Here is an 18,221-nt window from a genome sequence, read left to right on the forward strand (position 1 = left end):
CAAGGAGGCATACATTCCTCACTCTTTTTCTCGTCCTAAACCTTCTAAACCTTGGTTTAACACAGCTTGTTCTCGTGCTATACATGATAGAGAAGTGGCCCACAAAAGGTACTTAAGCCTTCCATCACCAGAATCTCATGCACTTTATATTTCTGCCCGGAACCATGCCAAGTCTGTTCTCCAACTAGCCAAAAACTCCTTCATTAACAGAAAATGTCAAAACCTTTCAAGATCTAACTCCCCTCGTGATTTCTGGCATCTAGCCAAAAATATCTTCAATAACTTTGCTTCTTCTTCTTTCCCTCCTCTATTTCAACCAGATGGCACCACTGCTATCACATCTATTTCTAAAGCTGAACTCTTTCCTCATACCTTTGCTAAAAACTCTACCTTGGACGATTCTGGGCTTGTTCCTCCCTCTCCTCCACCCTCTGACTACTTCATGCCACCTATTAAAATTCTTCGCAATGATGTTTTCCATGCCCTCGCTGGCCTAAACCCTCGGAAGGCTTATGGACCTGATGGGGTCCCTCCTATTGTTCTCCGAAACTGTGCCTCCGTGCTTGCACCTTGCCTAGTCAAACTCTTTCAGCTCTGTCTGTCAACATCTACCTTTCCTTCTTGCTGGAAGTTTGCCTACATTCAACCTGTTCCTAAAAAGGGTGACCGTTCTAATCCCTCAAACTACCGTCTTATTGCTTTAATTTCCTGCCTATCTAAAGTTTTTGAATCTATCCTCAACAGGAAGATTCTTAAACATCTATCACTTCACAACCTTCTATCTGATCGCCAGTATGGGTTCTGTCAAGGCTGCTCTACTGGTGGTCTTCTGGCTTTCCTCACTGAGTCTTGGTCATCCTCTTTTAGAGATTTTGGTGAAACTTTTGCTGTTGCCTTGGACAAATCAAAAGCTTTTGATAGAGTCTGACACAAAGCTTTGATTTCAAAACTACCCTCCTACGGTTTCTATCCTTCTCTCTGTAACTTCATCTCAAGTTTCCTTTCTGACCGTTCTATTGCTGCTGTGGTAGACGGTCACTGTTCTTCTCCTAAATCTATTAACAGTGGTGTTCCTCAGGGTTCTGTCCTGTCACCCACTCTCTTCTTATTATTCATTAATGATCTTCTAAACCAAACTTCTTGTCCTATCCACTCCTACGCTGATGATACCACCCTGCACTTTTCCACGTCTTTTCATAGACGTCCAACCCTTCAGGAGGTAAACATATCACGCAGGGAAGCCACAGAACGCCTGACTTCTGATCTTTCTAAAATTTCTGATTGGGGCAGAGCAAACTTGGTATTGTTCAATGCCTCAAAAACTCAATTCCTTCATCTATCAACTCGACACAACCTTCCAGACAACTATCCCCTCTTCTTCAATGACACTGAACTGTCCCCCTCTTCTACACTGAACATCCTCGGTGTGTCCTTTTCTTATAATCTGAACTGGAAACTTCACATCTCATCTCTAGCTAAAACAGCTTCTATGAAGTTAGGTTTTCTGAGACGTCTCCGCCAGTTTTTTCTCACACCCCCCAGCTGCTAACTCTGTACAAGGGCCTTATCCGTCCATGTATGGAGTATGCTTCACATGTCTGGGGGGGTGCCACTCATACTGCTCTTCTAGACAGGGTGGAATCAAAAGCTTTTCGTCTCATCAACTCCTCTCCTCTAACTGACTGTCTTCAGCCTCTCTCTCACCGCCGCAATGTTGCATATCTAGCTGTCTTCTACCGCTATTTTCATGCTAACTGCTCTTCTGATCTTGCTAACTGCATGCCTCCCCTCCTTCCGCGGCCTCGCTGCACAAGACTTTCTTCTTTCTCTCACCCCTATTCTGTCCACCTCTCTAACGCAAGAGTTAACCAGTATTCTCAATCATTCATCCCTTTCTCTGGTAAACTCTGGAACTCCCTGCCTGCTTCTGTATTTCCACCTTCCTATGACTTGAATTCCTTCAAGAGGGAGGTTTCAAGACACTTATTCATCAATTTTTGACCACTGCTTTGACCCTTTTATGGGACTGGCATTTCAGTGGGCATTTTTTTTATTAGATTTTTGTTGCCCTTGGCCAGTGTCCTTCCTACATAAAAAAAAAAAAAAAAAAAAAAAAATATATATATATATATATATATATATATATATATATATATATATATATATATATATATATATATATATATATATATATATATATATATATAAATTCACCTTCATAATTATATAAGTAGTAACACATAATAATTATAGGAATATTTCACGTGTTTCATCATGTGGATTAATCAAAAGTTGTTTTGTATTGATTTTTTAAAGTATTTTCCTGCCTAAAACAAAGATGGTGGAACACTGGTGGAACGCAACAACGGAGTGTCTCAGAGTGGCGGTGCTTGTGGTGAGTGTCCTTTGTTCTCTGTTCTTTTCCCTCCTTTCCGAGCTGGTTCTGTAATTACACATTGTTTATGTTTGCTGTTGTTGTTGTTGCTACTATTACTACTACTACTACTACTACTACCACTACTACTACTATCATTGCTACTGCTCTTACTGAACTACTACTACTACTACTACTACTACTACTACTACTACCATTAATACTGCTCTTACTGAACTACTACTACTGCTACTGCTTCTACTACTACCACCGCCGCCAGTGCTGCTGCTCTTGCTGATAGTACTACTACTACTACTACTACTCCTACTATGACTACTCAAATAAAAAAAATGAATAAATATGGATGGATACGTAGATGGAGAATTGTTGTTGTTGTTGTTGTTGTTGTTGTTGATGATGATGATGATGTTTCACTAACTTTGCGTTGCAGTTTTACCCGTTCATCTTCATGTCTGAGGACGGTCCCCCCTACAAGGTCACAGGCTCCATGAAGGAAGTGCTGGACATCATCGCCAGAAAACTCAGTTTCTGGTAAGCGACCTATAAAATTATATTCATATCGAGTATTGCAGTGACATTACCAGGAACGTTGAACTGAAGACGCGAAATTATCAAGATACCACAGGAAGACTAATGTCGATGAACACTCATTTAATATAACGTATGGTAAAAATTTAGGTGTAAAGTGTCAATATTCATGGAAATAAGTTTGTCTTTTGAAAAAAAAAAAAAAAAAAAAAAAATATATATATATATATATATATATATATATATATATATATATATATATATATATATATATATATATATATATATATATATATATATATATATATATATATATATATATATATATATATATATATATATATATATATTAGAAATTGGTAGGTTTAATTTGTTCTCTTGTAACCCCGACAGCTCTCATCACTGCTTGACTGTACCTTCAACACCCTTTATCCCTGCCTCACTGTACCCTCAACAGCTCTCACTCCTACCTCACTGTACCCTCAACACCCTTCGTCCCTGCCTCACTGTACCCTTAACAGCTCTCATCCCTGCTTCACTGTACCCTCAACAGCTCTCATTCCTGCCTCACTGTACCCTCAATACCCTTCATCCCTGCCTCACTGTACCCTTAACAGCTCTCATTCCAGCCTCACTATACACTCAAGACCCTTCATCCCTGCCTCACTGTATCCTTAACAGCTCTCATTCCTGCTTCACTGTACCCTCAACACCCTTCGTCCCTGCTTCACTGTACCCTTAACAGCTATCATTCCTTCCTCACTGTACTCTCAACAACTCTCATCCCTGCCTCACTGTACCTACAACAGCTACGAGTACGTGGTGCCAGAGGACAGGCAGTTTGGCCTCAAGATGACTAACGGGTCGTGGACGGGAATGATTGGGATCTTGGTACGCCAGGTGAGGCTCGGGAGCAGGGTATTCACTCATGGCACAACTTCTCCCTCCCACTGTTGGTGAGACCAATGTTTTGTTAACTTTTCCACTCCAATATCTCTTAATGTGAGCATAGGCAGTACAGCAACCTTTGATTTGAGGTTCTTTAGTCCCGTCTTTGCTGCATGACCATCATAAAACCAGTTTCACTTGGTAGAGGCTCATCATAACACCAAATATCGCTTTCAGGACCTTGTTTTGAGAAGTGCTGTCCCAAATACCCTGTCTACTTTTTTTCTTCTTATTGATCTCAGAAATTCTACTAACATACAGTGTTTGAAAATTACAGTAGGTAAATGTACATATGTTAGACTAATTTACTCGCACGCATTTTCATTCATTTATTTAATTTTAATTGATTTTTTTTTTTTTCTCTTTTTGAGGGAGGTGGAAATGCACACCATGGCACAAATGGCCTTTACACCACGTCTGTTCTATCTCAGTTTGAGAAAACATAAACAGAAAATATAAGTACACAAAACTATAAAGGGAGATGATCGTCAAGTCTTCTTTTATTTCGCTTTATTCAAATTAGGGGTCCGTGACAGCCATTATCTACAATACTAACCCTTGACTGATTTTATCTTCAAGTCATAACATTTCCTTTACGTCAATGTATCTAACTGTCTCCTGGTCGGGGCAGGAGGCCAACATGACCGGCGTGGTGCTGGGGTTGGACGGAGAGAGGACCTCGGAGGTAGACTTCAGCGATTTCCTCTACATTGATCAACAGAGAATCGTACACAAGCGACCGGTGCTGGAGTCTGACATGGCAGGATTTTTGAAGCCGTATACAGCCGCGGTAAGAGTTAAACAAATGCTGGGAATGATAATGATAATTCTCTCTCTCTCTCTCTCTCTGATCCCCACACGAGGTACCTCCGGCAGTCATGGGGGATGGTCCTGGTGGCGCTGGTGGCGGTGGCGCTAACAATACTACTAACAAGTGCTTTGCCTCCCCTGCCTCGCCTGTCCTCGTAAGTACACCAGCGAAACGCGCACACACACACACACAAACACCAGTACCGCAACCACACGCTCTTTTGTCACGATCAGACACTTCTCTTGTGTAATTAATCGCTTGAAAGAAATTCCATGAACATCAAGATGCATCATGAACCCCGGTTCTGTGTTAGGTCGCCCGGCAGTTCAAGGAAAGAAACGTGGAGTGTGGTGAGCGACGCTAGTTTTTGGAGCTTCGCCTTACCCGTAGCTCAGTGTGAGTGTTACCATCCAGAAACACAAAAACCTTTACTGGTGTGTATCTTGAGGCTCCAGTCATAATCTTGCTGTCACCTTCACATATAAGGCCATATTCTGAAACACTTCTGCTCCACATCTCCGCTACTTTCAAAAGACTCTAGTCACAGTCCAGTGAAAGTGATTTTTTATTTTTTTTTTTTATTATGGTTCTAATGACATATTGATAAGATTTTTACATTATCATTATCAGAAAAAAAAAAAAAAACTCATGAGAACCCGGCTAATCCCTACTGTTGTTGCCTTGGAAAATAGTCGTGGTGAGAAAGCAAAGCGTTTCCGAATACGGGGCATATATACAGCTGTTACTCTGCCATTTCATAATTTCCTTGTGTCACCGTCTCGCTAACTTGCGTAGTTTTTAAAACCTTGCATTTCTGACCACAGCGTACACATTTTCGACGCGAGGAGGAAGTCAGCAGGCGGTGGCGGGCATGTGGCTGGTGCTATCAGTAATCATCTGCACGGTGTACCGCTCAAACCTGAAAGCCATGCTGATAAAACCGCGCCTCGTCCTGCCATTCGGTAACCTCAAGGAATTAGCCGAGTCTGGCATTCCTTGTTTCACTTTCCGCGGTACCCTCCTGCACCGCAATATTGAGGTGAGGGGCGCGGTCTTCCATGAAATAGAACAGAGGTGACAGTTGGTGTAAGGATCATATTATGAAACACTTCTTCACCGCACCTCCACTGCTTTCAAATGGCTCTAATTGAAAACACGAGTTTTTAAGGATTTTTTTTTTTTCCATGGTTGAAGTAACAGATTAACAAGATTCTACATTAATAATAATAATAATAATAATAATAATAAAATATTGAGAAGTCGGTCAGTCCTTTATGTGGCCTTTGAAAATAGTTGTGGTGAGGAAGAAAGCAAAGCGTTACAAAATACGGGTTGAAGTGGTAACAATGGTGGTAATAATGATGGTGATGCAGGCAGCGGAGGAAGGTACTACCGTGTGGCACCTCAAAAGGAAACTAATAGCACATAACGACGTCGAGGGAGCCGTGGGGGATATGTCTACCGGCCAGCACGCCATGTTCACCACCTACGTCGGGCTACTCTCGGTGATACACTCCAGTTTTGTGAAGGTCAGTGACTGAAGGGACTAAAAAGGTCCGTGCAACTGACCCGCGCTTACTTCCGTGACTGTACTAATAGTGCTAGTGTTATTGCTGCTGTTGTTGTTGGTAGTAATAGTATTATAATAAAAGTAGTAGTGTAGTAGCCACATTATGAATTTATTTACTTTATTTATTTATTTACGACTATATACGTTTTATTATTTATTTTTTTTATTTTAAGAATATGCTTTAGTAAATTTCGATTGCCACAACTTGCAATACTGGTGGCAATGACAGAACACTAATACAGAGTATGGATAATTTGCTTTCTTTACTCACACAACGCTATGTACCGCACTTTTTTTTTTTTTTTCCAGACGAAGACCTGTTCCTTATACATGACTGACGACAGCTACTTTGGGCCTAGATGCCTCACCATCGCCTTCCCCAAGGGCTCTCCCCTCCGGCAGGGAGTGAACCCCATGTGAGGAGTATTTGCAGCCTCTTTTTTTTTCTCTCTCTCTTTTAGAATGCAGTACTAGCGCCTTTCTTTACTACGTAATATTGTGCTTTTAATCTGACACGTGATATGAAAATCCATTGATAATAATTCCTCTTAAGGCTGCAGCCTAGCTTTCCTCCTTTAGAGTGCAGGAGTTACTCATGTATTTCTTAATCAGTACTGTGCAGTGATAGATAACACTATGTGACTAAATTTCATTTTTGCCATAATTTTCCAGTTATTTCCATCAAAACAAAATAGAAAAAAAGTCATTTTGATCCTAAAACTTTGCTTTTATGGTTAGAAAAATGTTTACATTTTTGCCTTATTTCGTTATTGTACGGGTTACTATTGATCTTCATGTCAGGTAAAGACCTTTGCAAAATCTCAATTGCCTATCTAATTGCTTTTGAAATTTGTAAATAAATCAAAACAATGAAAGAAAGGATATAAAGTGTTCTAAAGATTTTTAATTTTAATAAGAACTGACCAGATCTAGCAAGAAATTTCTCATATTTAGAAGAATTTGCTTACATTTCAGAAATCTCAAATCTTCCAGAATGTTCTACCAGACACTTATAAATTTCTAGAACATTTTAGAACATTCTATTCAGTGTAAACATTTCCAGAATATTCTAGAACTTTCAAGAATACCATAGAAATATTGTAGAAGTATCAAGAATTTTCTAGAATTACAAGAATTTTCTAGAATGATTCAGAATATTCTGAAGTAGGTTCAATAATATTCTAAAAGGATTAAGAACATTCTGAAACACATTCTAGAAAGACTAAGAATATTCTAGAGTACTGCTTGGCAATATAAAAATAGTGCCTTGTAGACCACTAGTCACTCAATCAATGCCTGAGGAGACAATCACAAGAAATGAAATGGCATCAAGAGGCAGCAATCATTCTCCAGATGCATTCTGCTACATATGTGGTCAATTCATCAAGACAAGAGCAAAGAAGTTCTCTGTGACAGCATCTGGAAAAATGTGTGAAGCTTACAAAGCATATTTTGCTGTGCCAGTTGGGGACCAAGACAAAACCTGGGCACCTCATTTTGCTTGTAATCATTGTAAGAGAACACTAGAAGGTAAAATAGCTGTTAGTTTTTCAAGACTAAAATCCAATTAAGGGTTAAGAATACAAATAAAATAAGTTTAACAGAAATTCATACTGTTGTTCTTTTACTGGATGGTATAGAGGGGAAAACAGAGCCATGAAATTTCTTATTCCTAGAATATGGTGTGAACCTACTGATCACTCAACTGACTAAATTTTCTGCATGGTGGATCCTTTCAAACACTGATCTGGAAAAAATGCACCTGCTGTTTTCTGTCCAAACATTCCATCTTCCATTGCACCAGTACCACACAGTGCTGATCTTCGTGTACCAGCTCCTTCAGGAAAAAGTCAACTACCAGAAGAAAGCAGCAAGTCAGAAGATGAGCTAAACAGAGAAGGAGACTGACATCACAGATGCAGTTGTAGTTAGGAAGAATCCTTACTACCCAAACCAAAGAGACATCAGTGACCTCATCAGAGATCTTGGTTTGACAAAGTCAAATGGTGAGCTTTTGATTTCAAAGCCGAAGTAATCAGATTTACTTGATGACAGTGTGCAAGTGACCAACCAAAGAAAACATCACAAACATTTCTCCAGCTTCTTTGTAAAGGAAGACAGGCTATGCTACTGTAATGATGTATCAGGCTTGTTTGATGCTATTGGAATTGCTTGCAATGTAGATGAATGGAGACTTCATTGACAGCTCCTCCAAAAGCCTGGAAGCTGTACTTCTGCACAATGGCAGGACTTTCTTGGCAACAACAAGGCTGTAAACTATATGGAACTAGTTGAAGCTTTAGTGAAAAGCTATGGTGAGATGGGCTGCAGAATGTCCTTGAAGGTCCACATCCTGGATGCTCACCCAAACAACTTCAAGGAGAATATGGGAGCATATTCAGAGGAACAAGAGGAGTGCTTCCACCAAGATATAATGAACTTTGAACAGAGATATCAGGGATCCTTCAATGAAAACATGATGGGAGACAACATTTGGGGGCTCATACGTGAAAGTGATTTATTGTATTCATGCAAATCAAGAAAGCTGTTCATTTTTAATCCTAAAAATTTGTTTCAGAAGTTTAAAATAAATTTGTCATTTGAATATGTTTTTTGTTTTGTCCAAAAATGGTGAAAATGGTGAAATTAAGCAATTTGGGACAAAAATTATTCTAAAAGCCACAAAAGCAAAGTTTGACAGGAATAATGGACATTTTCTATTGTTTTGCAATGAAGAGAGAAAATAACACTTGCTTGTCAGACAAAAATTATGTTACATAGTGTAATGACAGTAACTCCCAGTGCCTTCTATATATACCTGGTGAACCTCATGAATTTAAACTGTATAAACATATTAACAATTTTATGTACAGAACAAGTAGAGTAGGAGTAATGAGTGAGAGAGAGAGAGAGAGAGAGAGAGAGAGAGAGAGAGAGAGAGAGAGAGAGAGAGAGAGAGAGAGAGAGAGAGAGAGAGAGAGAGAGAGATTTTTCCATTCAGTTCATTACAGAATCACAAAGCTGCGAGAGTCTGGCATCCTGCAGAGCCTGTTCATGAAGTATGCCATACATGCCAGCACCTGCCTACGCTCAGACCCCATCAAGGTGGATAACATCCTCAGGCCACTGCAAATGGGTGACGTGTATGGAGTCTGTCTTCTCTATGTTGGGGGTGAGTGAATGAACACTATGGTTGGGACACCAGTGGGGTTTTTCAAGAACACTTGACAACATCTATCAACTCGACACAACCTTCCAGACAACTATCCCCTCTTCTTCAATGACACTCAGCTGTCCCTCTCTTCTGCACTGAACATCCTCAGTCTGTCCTTTACTTATAATCTGAACTGGAAACTTCACATCTCATCTCTAGCTAAAACAGCTTCTTTGAAATTAGGCGTTCTGAGATGTCTCCTCCAGTTTTTCTCATCCCCCCTCCTCCCTGCCCCAGCTGCTAACTCTGTACATGGGCCTTATCTGTCTGCGTAAGGAATATACTTCACATGTCTGCGGGAGGGATTCCACTCATACTGTTCTTCTAGACAGCGTGGAATCAAAAGCTTTTCATCTCATCAACTCCTCTCCTCTAACTGTCTTCAGCCTCTCTCATTGCCACACTGTTGCACCTCTAGCTATCTTCTACTGCTATTTTCATGCTAACTGCTTTTCTGATCTTACTAACTGCATGCCTCCCCTCCTTCTGTGGCCTCGCTGTACAAGACTTTCTTCTTTCTCTCACCCCTATTCTGTCCACCTCTCTAATACAAGAGTTAACCAGTATTCTCAATCATTCATCCCTTTCTCTGATAAACTCTGGAACTCCTTGTCAGCTCCTGTATTTCCACCTTCCTATGACTTGAATTCCTTCAAGATGGAGGTTTCAAGACACTTATCCCTCAATTTTTTACTACTGCTTTGGGCCTTTTTATGGGAGTGGCATCTCAGTGGGCTTTTTAATTTTTTTATTGGATTTTTGTTTCCCTTGACCAGTGTCCCTCCTACATAAAAAAAGTAGTGGTAGTAGTAGTAGTAGTAGCAGTAGTAGTAGTAGTAGTAGTAGTTATGGCATAGGTCAGTATAATAATGCAAAACACTACATCTACTTCGATGATCTTAAAGTGACTGAATTATGGTGCTGTCTAAAGTTCTGAGACCCTTCTACCACAAACTGACTACTGTTTCTTCTTCCTTACTGTTTGACATTTCATAATCATAGCTCCCACTGAGATGGATCATGGAAATACATATAGAATTTAAGATATCTTTAATTCCCTTAACTTTATATCTTCAGGTGCTTTCATTAATTAAAAGTATAAAGCCAGAAGTACTTCCAGTGTAGTCACAGATGGTTCAGGTCATTCATACTGAACACAGGAAGAAAGTATGATCAGAGGAACATCACAGATAGAAGTCTGACTGAATAGCCTGAAGGTCCAAATGTTCATTAAATATTTGTAATGTTGCTCAGTCCAGTTGCTTTATTTATTTATTCATTTATTTATCTTATTATCCTCCTCTATACTTCATTAGTGAAATGCAGGAATGAATATTTTTCTTTTTAGACAATCAAGTGAGCCAAGGCAGGAGGTAAGTAGGAGGAAGCAGTAGACACCTGCTGAAACAATAATTACTCCCTGTGAGGTCTAAAGCACTAGATCAGGGGGTGCTGTGAACTTTTCCTTAAACCCAGTTGTGACCTCACTGAACATTTCCCTTTGTGTCTCACAACACAAAGGAGCAGTTACAGCCTGCCCTCTAAAGACAACTCTCTTACTACACACAAAACTACATGCATCTAATTACGCACCCACCCTCCACTCAAAATTCAAAATTATCATGGCATCTACACCAGCCTCAGAGTCCCCATCTTGGGAAGAGATCACAAATGTCCCCAGGTCAGACTGCTCTTCTGGTATCAACCTTAAGTGTCTTGACACCTCCCCTCAATTTTTTCTTCATTAACTTCAGCAACATTTGTAGTCTAAGATCTAATTTTCAGTCAGCAACATTTGTAGTCTAAGATCTAATTTTCAGTCTGTAGAACACCACCTCTCCTCTCCTAAACCTCATCCTCTTTTCCTCACTGAAACACAGATGTCTAAGGGAACTGAGAGTAGTCTCTTTTCTGTTCCCTTCTACTTTCTCTATCTTCATTTTCAATCCAAAGCTGGATGTTGTGTTTATGTGCGCAACAACTTAACCTGCTTTTGTGCCTACGCTCTTGAATCTCCCAGATTTTTCACCATCTCACTACAACTACAAAGTCACTCTTAAACTAAGTTTATCTGTGCTGTATACCTCTCACCTAACTCCAACTATAAGAAATTCTTTGACAACTTAACTTTCAAAGTGGAGTACATTCTGACTCTCTTCCCTTTTGCAAAGATCTCCATTCTTGGAGACTTTAAAGTACACCACTAACTTTGGCTTTCCTCTCCCTTCATTGACCATCCTGATGAACTAGCCCTTAACTTTGCCATCTTCCATGACTTAGAGCAATTGGTGCAACATCCTACTTGTATTCCTTACTGTTTTGGAGATATGCCCAACATTCTTGACCTTTTCTTAACATCTAATCCTCCTTATGCTGTCACTCTGTTTTCTCTGTTGGGCTCCTCTGATCACAGTCTCATATCTGTATCTTGTCCCACCACTCCAATCCCTCCTCAGGATCCCCCAAAGTGGAGGTGCCTCTGGCATTTTGCCTCTGCTAATTTGGGCGACCTGAGGAGGTATCATGCTGATTTTCCTTAGAATCACTACTACTTCCGTGTCAGAGACCCATCTCTGGGCGCATAACAGAGGCATACATTCCTCACTCTTTCTCTTGACCTAAATCTTCCAAACCTTGGTTAACACAGCCTGTTCTTGTGCTATACATGATAGAGAGGTGGGTACTTGAGCCTCCAATTACCCAAATCTCATGTGCATTATATTTTTGCCTGGAATCATACAAAGTCTGTTCTTCAACTAGCCAAAAACTCCTTCATTAATAGAAAGTGTCAAAATCTTTCGAGATCTAACTCCCCTTGTGACTTCTGTCATCAAGCCAAAAACATTTCCAATAACTTTGCTTCTTCATCTTTTCCTCCTTTATATCAACCTGATGGTATCACTGCCATCTCATCTATTTCTAAAGCTGAACTCTTCACTCAAACCTTTGCTAAAACTTTTTGCTAGAAACTTTACCTTAGATGACTTAGGGCTTGTTCCTACCTCTCCTTGACCCTCTGACTACTTTGTGCTACCCATTAAAATCCTTTTTCCATGCCCTTGCTGGCCTAAACCCTCATTAGGCTTATGGACCTAATGGGGTCCCTCCTGTTGTTCTCTGATATTGTGCCTCCATGCTTGCACCTTGCTTAGTCAAACTCTTTCAACTGTCTATCAACATCTACCTTTCTGGTTTGTTAGAAGGTGGTCTACATTCAGCCTGTTCCTAAAAAAGGTAACTGCTCTAATCCCTCAAACTACCATCTTATTGCTTTAATTTCCTGCCTATCTAAAGTTTTGAATCTATCCTCAACAGAAAGATTCTTAAACATCTATCACTTCACAACCTTCTATCTGATCACCAGTATGGGTTCTGTCAAGGCTGCTCTACTGGTGATCTGGGTTTCCTTACTGAGTCTTGGTCATCCTCTTTTAGAGATTTTGGTAAAACTTTTGCTGTTGCCTTAGACATATCAAAAACTTCTGATAGAGTCTGGCACAAAGCTTTGATTTCTAAATTACCCTCCTATGGCTTTTATCCTTCTCTCAGTAACCTCATCTTAAGTTTCTTTTCTGACCATTCTATTGCTGCTGTGGTAGATGGTCACTGTTCTTCTTCTAAATGTATTAACAGTGGTGTTCCTCAGGGTTCTGTCCTGTCACCCATTCTCTTCCTATTATTCATCAATGATCTAAACCAAACTTCTTGTCCTGTCCACTTCTACGCTGATGATACCACCCTGCTATTTTCCGCGTCTTTTCCTAAATGTCCAATCCTTCAGGAACTAAACAGTTCATGCAGGGAAGCCACAGAATGCCTCACTTCTGATATTTCTAAAATTTCTAACTGGGGCAGAGCAAACTCAGTATTGTTCAATGCCTCAAAAAATCAATTCCTCCATATGTCAATTTGACACAACCTTCCAAACAACTATCCCTTCACTGACACTCGAATGTCTCTCTCTTCTATGCTGAAGATCTTTGGTCTGTCCTTTACTTATAAGCTAAACTGAAAACTTCACATCTCAACTCTAGCTAGAACAGCTTCTATGAAGTTAGATGTTCTGAGTTGTTTCTGTCAGTTTTTCTCACCCTTCCAGCTGCTAACTCTGTACAGAGACCTTATCTGCCATGTATGGAGTATGCTTCATGTGTATTGGGGGGTTCCACTCATACTGGCATTTTAGACAGGGTGGAATCAAAAGCTTTTTGTCTTATCGGTTCCTCTCCTCTAACTGACTGTTTTCAGCCTGTTTCTTTTTGTCATCACTGCAATATTGCATCTCTTGCTGGCTTCTGTTGTTATTTTCATGCTAACTTCATGTATGAATACTTCTGATTTTGCTATCTGCCTCTCCTCCTCCCATGGCCTCACTGCACAAGACTTTCTTCTTTCTCTCATCCCTGTTCTGTCAACCTATCTAATGTAAGAGTTAACCAGTATTCTCAATCATTCGTCCCTTTCTCAGGTAAGTTCTTGAAACTCCCTGCCTGCTTCTGTATTTCCTCCTTCCGGTGACTTGAACTAAAGAAGGAGGTTTCAAGACACTTATCCTTCAATTTTTGATGATTCTCTTGACATCTTTTTTGGGACTGGTGCCTTAGTGGGATTTTTTTTCAGTTTTGTTTCCCTTTGCCAGTGACCCTCTTACATAAAAAATAATAAATAAATGAATAAATAAAAGGCATCAAAAATCCAATTTATTTTCTCCTTTTGCAGGAATGATGATTGCAACCTTGACTCTCCTGGCAGAAATTATGGTTACCTGAAATGGCAAGACAGAGCCAGCAAATCTCTGGCAGAAATATCTTATGTTTTTTTCTTGATCATCGCCCAAATTGCTATTACCATCTCAAGTATGTATGAATGTAGTTGTGACACCTGATTCTTGCATTGGGTCTGTGTGCACTGCACTCCTTTCTGCCACACTGCACTCCTTTCCTCTTTGTGTAGAGTTTTCTTGTGATATAAAGTTGTCTGACCCAAGAATCATTTAGTTTGATCTAAGAATCAATTAGTTGTCAGATTTTGGAAGGAGATTTACAAATTACATTTTGTATAGATTTTGTGAAAAACAAAATTTTCATCTCATGCTCATGCGTATCAGTGGTTGCTGGAGTTTGAGAAAGCAAACATGAAGGATGAGGTAAAATACTATTATGAAGAGTTCTATGGTTTACTTGAATGGTGTCTTCTGAAGATTATTAAGCATGCCTTTGTGTTCAAAAGACAAGTATTCATTCCAGACCTGCTATAAAAAACAATCATAATATATGCAATTTAATCTTTTTGCTTTAAATTATTTGAGTAACCCATCCACAACCTCAAACCTTCCATGAAGATCAGCCACCCTGAAAATATAGCAATGAAAATATAGCAAGGGCAGCTGACATATGACATATTGCATTTAGATGCTCATCAAGATGCTTTAGTTAATGTACAAATGTCAAACTACCATTTTTAATTAGTATGTAAACTACTCATTCATTGTTAAAATGAGGTAAATTATAATAGTCTAAACAGGATCAATAATTTAGCATTAATAGTTCACCACTAGCCACTTATCTGAACTACCATTATGAAAGGATTGAGTAACAAGATTCACATTTTATTTGATGACCACACCACTGATTCTAACAAGGTACAACAAATTAAGAAAATATGAGATAACAGGATTACATTTGCCTCCTAAACACCTGTTAATTATTGAAGAGGTTTCTCAACACAGAAATGCTATGCATATAACTAACATATGCATAGCATTGACAAGGTTATGTAAATTACTTGATTAAATATATAAAGGAGGGATTATATTAAAGCACACTATATGAAACTGACAGAATACAAAGGGTAACATTGCCAGTTTCAGAGCCAGAAAATGAACAAAATAAAATAGAAAAGAAACAGTAATGACAATAGAAAATGTGTTATGTAGATTAACAGCATGGGGCAGAAACAAACCAGAATTATTCTTCTTAAAGCAGGACAAAACAAATGCACTTGGTATACTCACACATCCTAAACATTAAGACCAAAGAAAGAAAATGAAAAAATTACAAACACACTCACCTGTGTTTTGTTGCCTTACAAGTGATGAGTAAAGTGGTCCAGGTTTCAGGTCAGCACAGCCTCATGGGAACAGGGAGGTCTCATAGCTAGCACCAAAAGCCAGGTGCTGCCACTTACTATGCAAATAGCTATACAGTTACTTCAATAGCTAGTAATGAGGAGGGGGTAATAAAGAGTAAGGGAAAAATTAAAGGACAGGACAGGTGATAAAAATAACAGGTAGTATGTGTGTGTCACCTGCTAGTAATAAAAAGATTATGAAAGGGTGTGAAAAAAAAATGGATAGGTGAAAAAATTAACAGATAGTAACAGCATGCGTGGACTGGTATAATGTAAAGGTGTTCATACTGCTCTATATCTAAAAAGCCATATCTTATAAAAGGGGTAGCCTAGAATCAACCTTACACCAATTAAGTATGCATACCTTGTAAAACTAAATGATACATGAACATTTCAAGATTTTTCAGTGTTTATCCTGTTGTGCATGATTTTCTTGCACCTTCTTATACTCTTGAGAGGGGTATCTGGGCATCAGCAGCACTTCTTTCATCATCTTTTGTTCTTTTACAGGCAGACTTAGATATCATTGTTTAAGTATCATTATGTGAATGCAAATAAGTAAACAGGAATAGATCAAAATAGTTACTTTAAGTATGAGCCTGTATAAGTGTTCCTATAACCTGAGCTAAGATATACTGCTATCACCTGGTCTTTTCTTTCACCAGTTTCCCAAAGCTACAATAAAGAACAGGCACAAACACACCCATACAATAAACAAAGAAATATAAACATTTAAAAGAATGAATATCAAATGTAATGAGTGGCAAGAATGAATGAATGAAAGTTGTGATGGATAGGATGATCCAGGGACTGAAAAACTTGCCTCATCAGCATACGTGCTATAAAACATCTTAAACTGCATTTCCCAGAAAGGCGTAGGTTGTATGGTGATGAAATAAAAAAAAAAAATATTCCCTCAACTCCTACTTCACGTTATAAATCCCTTATGCCCCTTTTGATGAGTAACCCTAGAACATTTGTGTGGGGCCACTTTGTCTTGCCCACTGCCCATATATGATGTCAAGCTTGTATATATATAATAGTATAGGTAATTATAAAGGATATCACCATCATTATTATAATATATATATATATATATATATATATATATATATATATATATATATATATATATATATATATATATATATATATATATATATATATATATATATATATATATATATATATACAAATCATTGATATTGTACTGTTTCACATTGTAGCCCCTAGAAGTAATGAGGTATGTGATGTCACCTTACTTTCCAGCAGGAGCAGGTGACTACCAATCCTACTGTCATGCAATCCTGCAACACACTCACGGATAAACAAAGCTAGGTCGTATATGAGAGAAAATGTAATAAATAAAAAAAATATATAAAAATGATTGTCATGATTAACCTTTAACCTGTCAGTGAATAGATAGAAGTGGTAAGCCTTCATAGTTGGATTGGACAGCAAACAATCCAGCCCTTCTCTGTCAGTATTTAGTATGCTTGCTCAAGGAGACCAAAACTGGTCTGCATCACACACTAATGGGTAAAGAAGGCAAGGTATAACAGAAAATATTTTTATTGTTATCATTATTATTACCACTACCATTATTATTTCAAAGACAAGGCATGAAAACTGTCATTCAGACAGTACCAGAACCAGTTAAATTGGCTAAGAACACAAGCTGAAAAGAAAACATGGAAGCCATTAAATAAATTAATAAAAAAAAAAGAAAAAAAAGTAGCCAAGGATTCCAGGCTACCTCAACATGAAAGATGGTTCATCTTCTAAACCTAGAAGTTAGTTTATAAAATCCCATTAGTAATAATTACTGATCCACTATATGTGAATTCTTCATGATATTTTTCAGTTATACTGCACAACCTTACCACTAGATATACTTTAAGATAAAAGCAATGAAAGAATCACTAGAATCCATAAAAAAGGCATCAGATGTGATACCATTTGTCATGATTTACAAGCCTGTTGCTACACATTTTGTCTGAATACTAGATCATCTTGGTTTCTACACAGATACTAATGATTCATCCACCAAAGTCTAAAGAGTGTGCAGACAGGTGAATAAAGTGTCATCACACTGTATGGTATGATTCATTCAGCATTCTACACTATGGTAAAGTCCTTTACTATGATATACTGCATTTCTTATATATATGGGATTGCTGACTATAATTACAGATATAATTTACAACAAAAATGTATTACTTGTGCATGCTGATGATGTTTTGATAGGGACATATGGTATTTATAGAAATATTCATACAGTTGATTTTCTGCTGAACTAAAGGCCAAACAAAGCCATAGTCATGCCACATACTCACTGGTGTTGATAACTGCTGGGGTGGGGGAGCTTGTTCCAACATAATTACCTGGGTGCTGACCAATGGGCAAATGACTTGTGTGAATTGAAACATCTTCCTCAAGCAAATGTGGATATGTATAAAATTTACACTAAGTTATACCACACACACACACACACACACACACACACACACACACACACACACACACACACACACACACACAAAAAAAAAAAAAAAAAAAAAAAAAAAAAAAAATATATATATATATATATATATACTCGTATATATATATATATATATATATATAT

The 18,221-nt window shown here is 38.5% G+C and overlaps 2 protein-coding genes across 2 annotated transcripts; both read left to right on the forward strand.

Annotated features, from left to right (window-relative positions):
* Positions 1-2,336: 2,336 nt before the first annotated feature.
* LOC135104904 (uncharacterized) lies at positions 2,337-4,344 on the forward strand. Its single transcript, XM_064012647.1, has 3 exons — positions 2,337-2,395; positions 2,826-2,926; positions 3,733-4,344. The coding sequence occupies exons 1-3, from the start codon at positions 2,339-2,341 to the stop codon at positions 3,881-3,883; spliced, it is 309 nt and encodes a 102-aa protein (XP_063868717.1). The 5' UTR covers positions 2,337-2,338; the 3' UTR covers positions 3,884-4,344.
* Positions 4,345-4,360: 16 nt separating this feature from the next.
* LOC135104903 (uncharacterized) lies at positions 4,361-18,094 on the forward strand. Its single transcript, XM_064012646.1, has 8 exons — positions 4,361-4,836; positions 4,996-5,078; positions 5,507-5,721; positions 6,056-6,211; positions 6,562-6,668; positions 9,264-9,424; positions 14,186-14,322; positions 16,865-18,094. The coding sequence occupies exons 1-7, from the start codon at positions 4,757-4,759 to the stop codon at positions 14,233-14,235; spliced, it is 852 nt and encodes a 283-aa protein (XP_063868716.1). The 5' UTR covers positions 4,361-4,756; the 3' UTR covers positions 14,236-14,322; positions 16,865-18,094.
* The last annotated feature ends 127 nt before the right edge of the window (positions 18,095-18,221 follow it).

The sequence above is a fragment of the Scylla paramamosain genome, chromosome 11 (genome assembly GCF_035594125.1).
Source record: "Scylla paramamosain isolate STU-SP2022 chromosome 11, ASM3559412v1, whole genome shotgun sequence".
In the NCBI taxonomy this organism is placed as follows: Eukaryota; Metazoa; Arthropoda; class Malacostraca; order Decapoda; family Portunidae; genus Scylla; species Scylla paramamosain.

Coding starts and splice junctions, on each gene's coding strand:
- LOC135104904 (XM_064012647.1), top strand. CDS start 2,339: ATGGTGGAACACTGGTGGAACGCAACAACGGAGTGTCTCAGAGTGGCG. Junction 2,396..2,825: donor TCAGAGTGGCGGTGCTTGTG/GTGAGTGTCCTT, acceptor TTTGCGTTGCAG/TTTTACCCGTTCATCTTCAT. Junction 2,927..3,732: donor GCCAGAAAACTCAGTTTCTG/GTAAGCGACCTA, acceptor TACCTACAACAG/CTACGAGTACGTGGTGCCAG.
- LOC135104903 (XM_064012646.1), top strand. CDS start 4,757: ATGGTCCTGGTGGCGCTGGTGGCGGTGGCGCTAACAATACTACTAACA. Junction 5,079..5,506: donor CGCCTTACCCGTAGCTCAGT/GTGAGTGTTACC, acceptor TTCTGACCACAG/CGTACACATTTTCGACGCGA. Junction 9,425..14,185: donor CTGTCTTCTCTATGTTGGGG/GTGAGTGAATGA, acceptor CTCCTTTTGCAG/GAATGATGATTGCAACCTTG.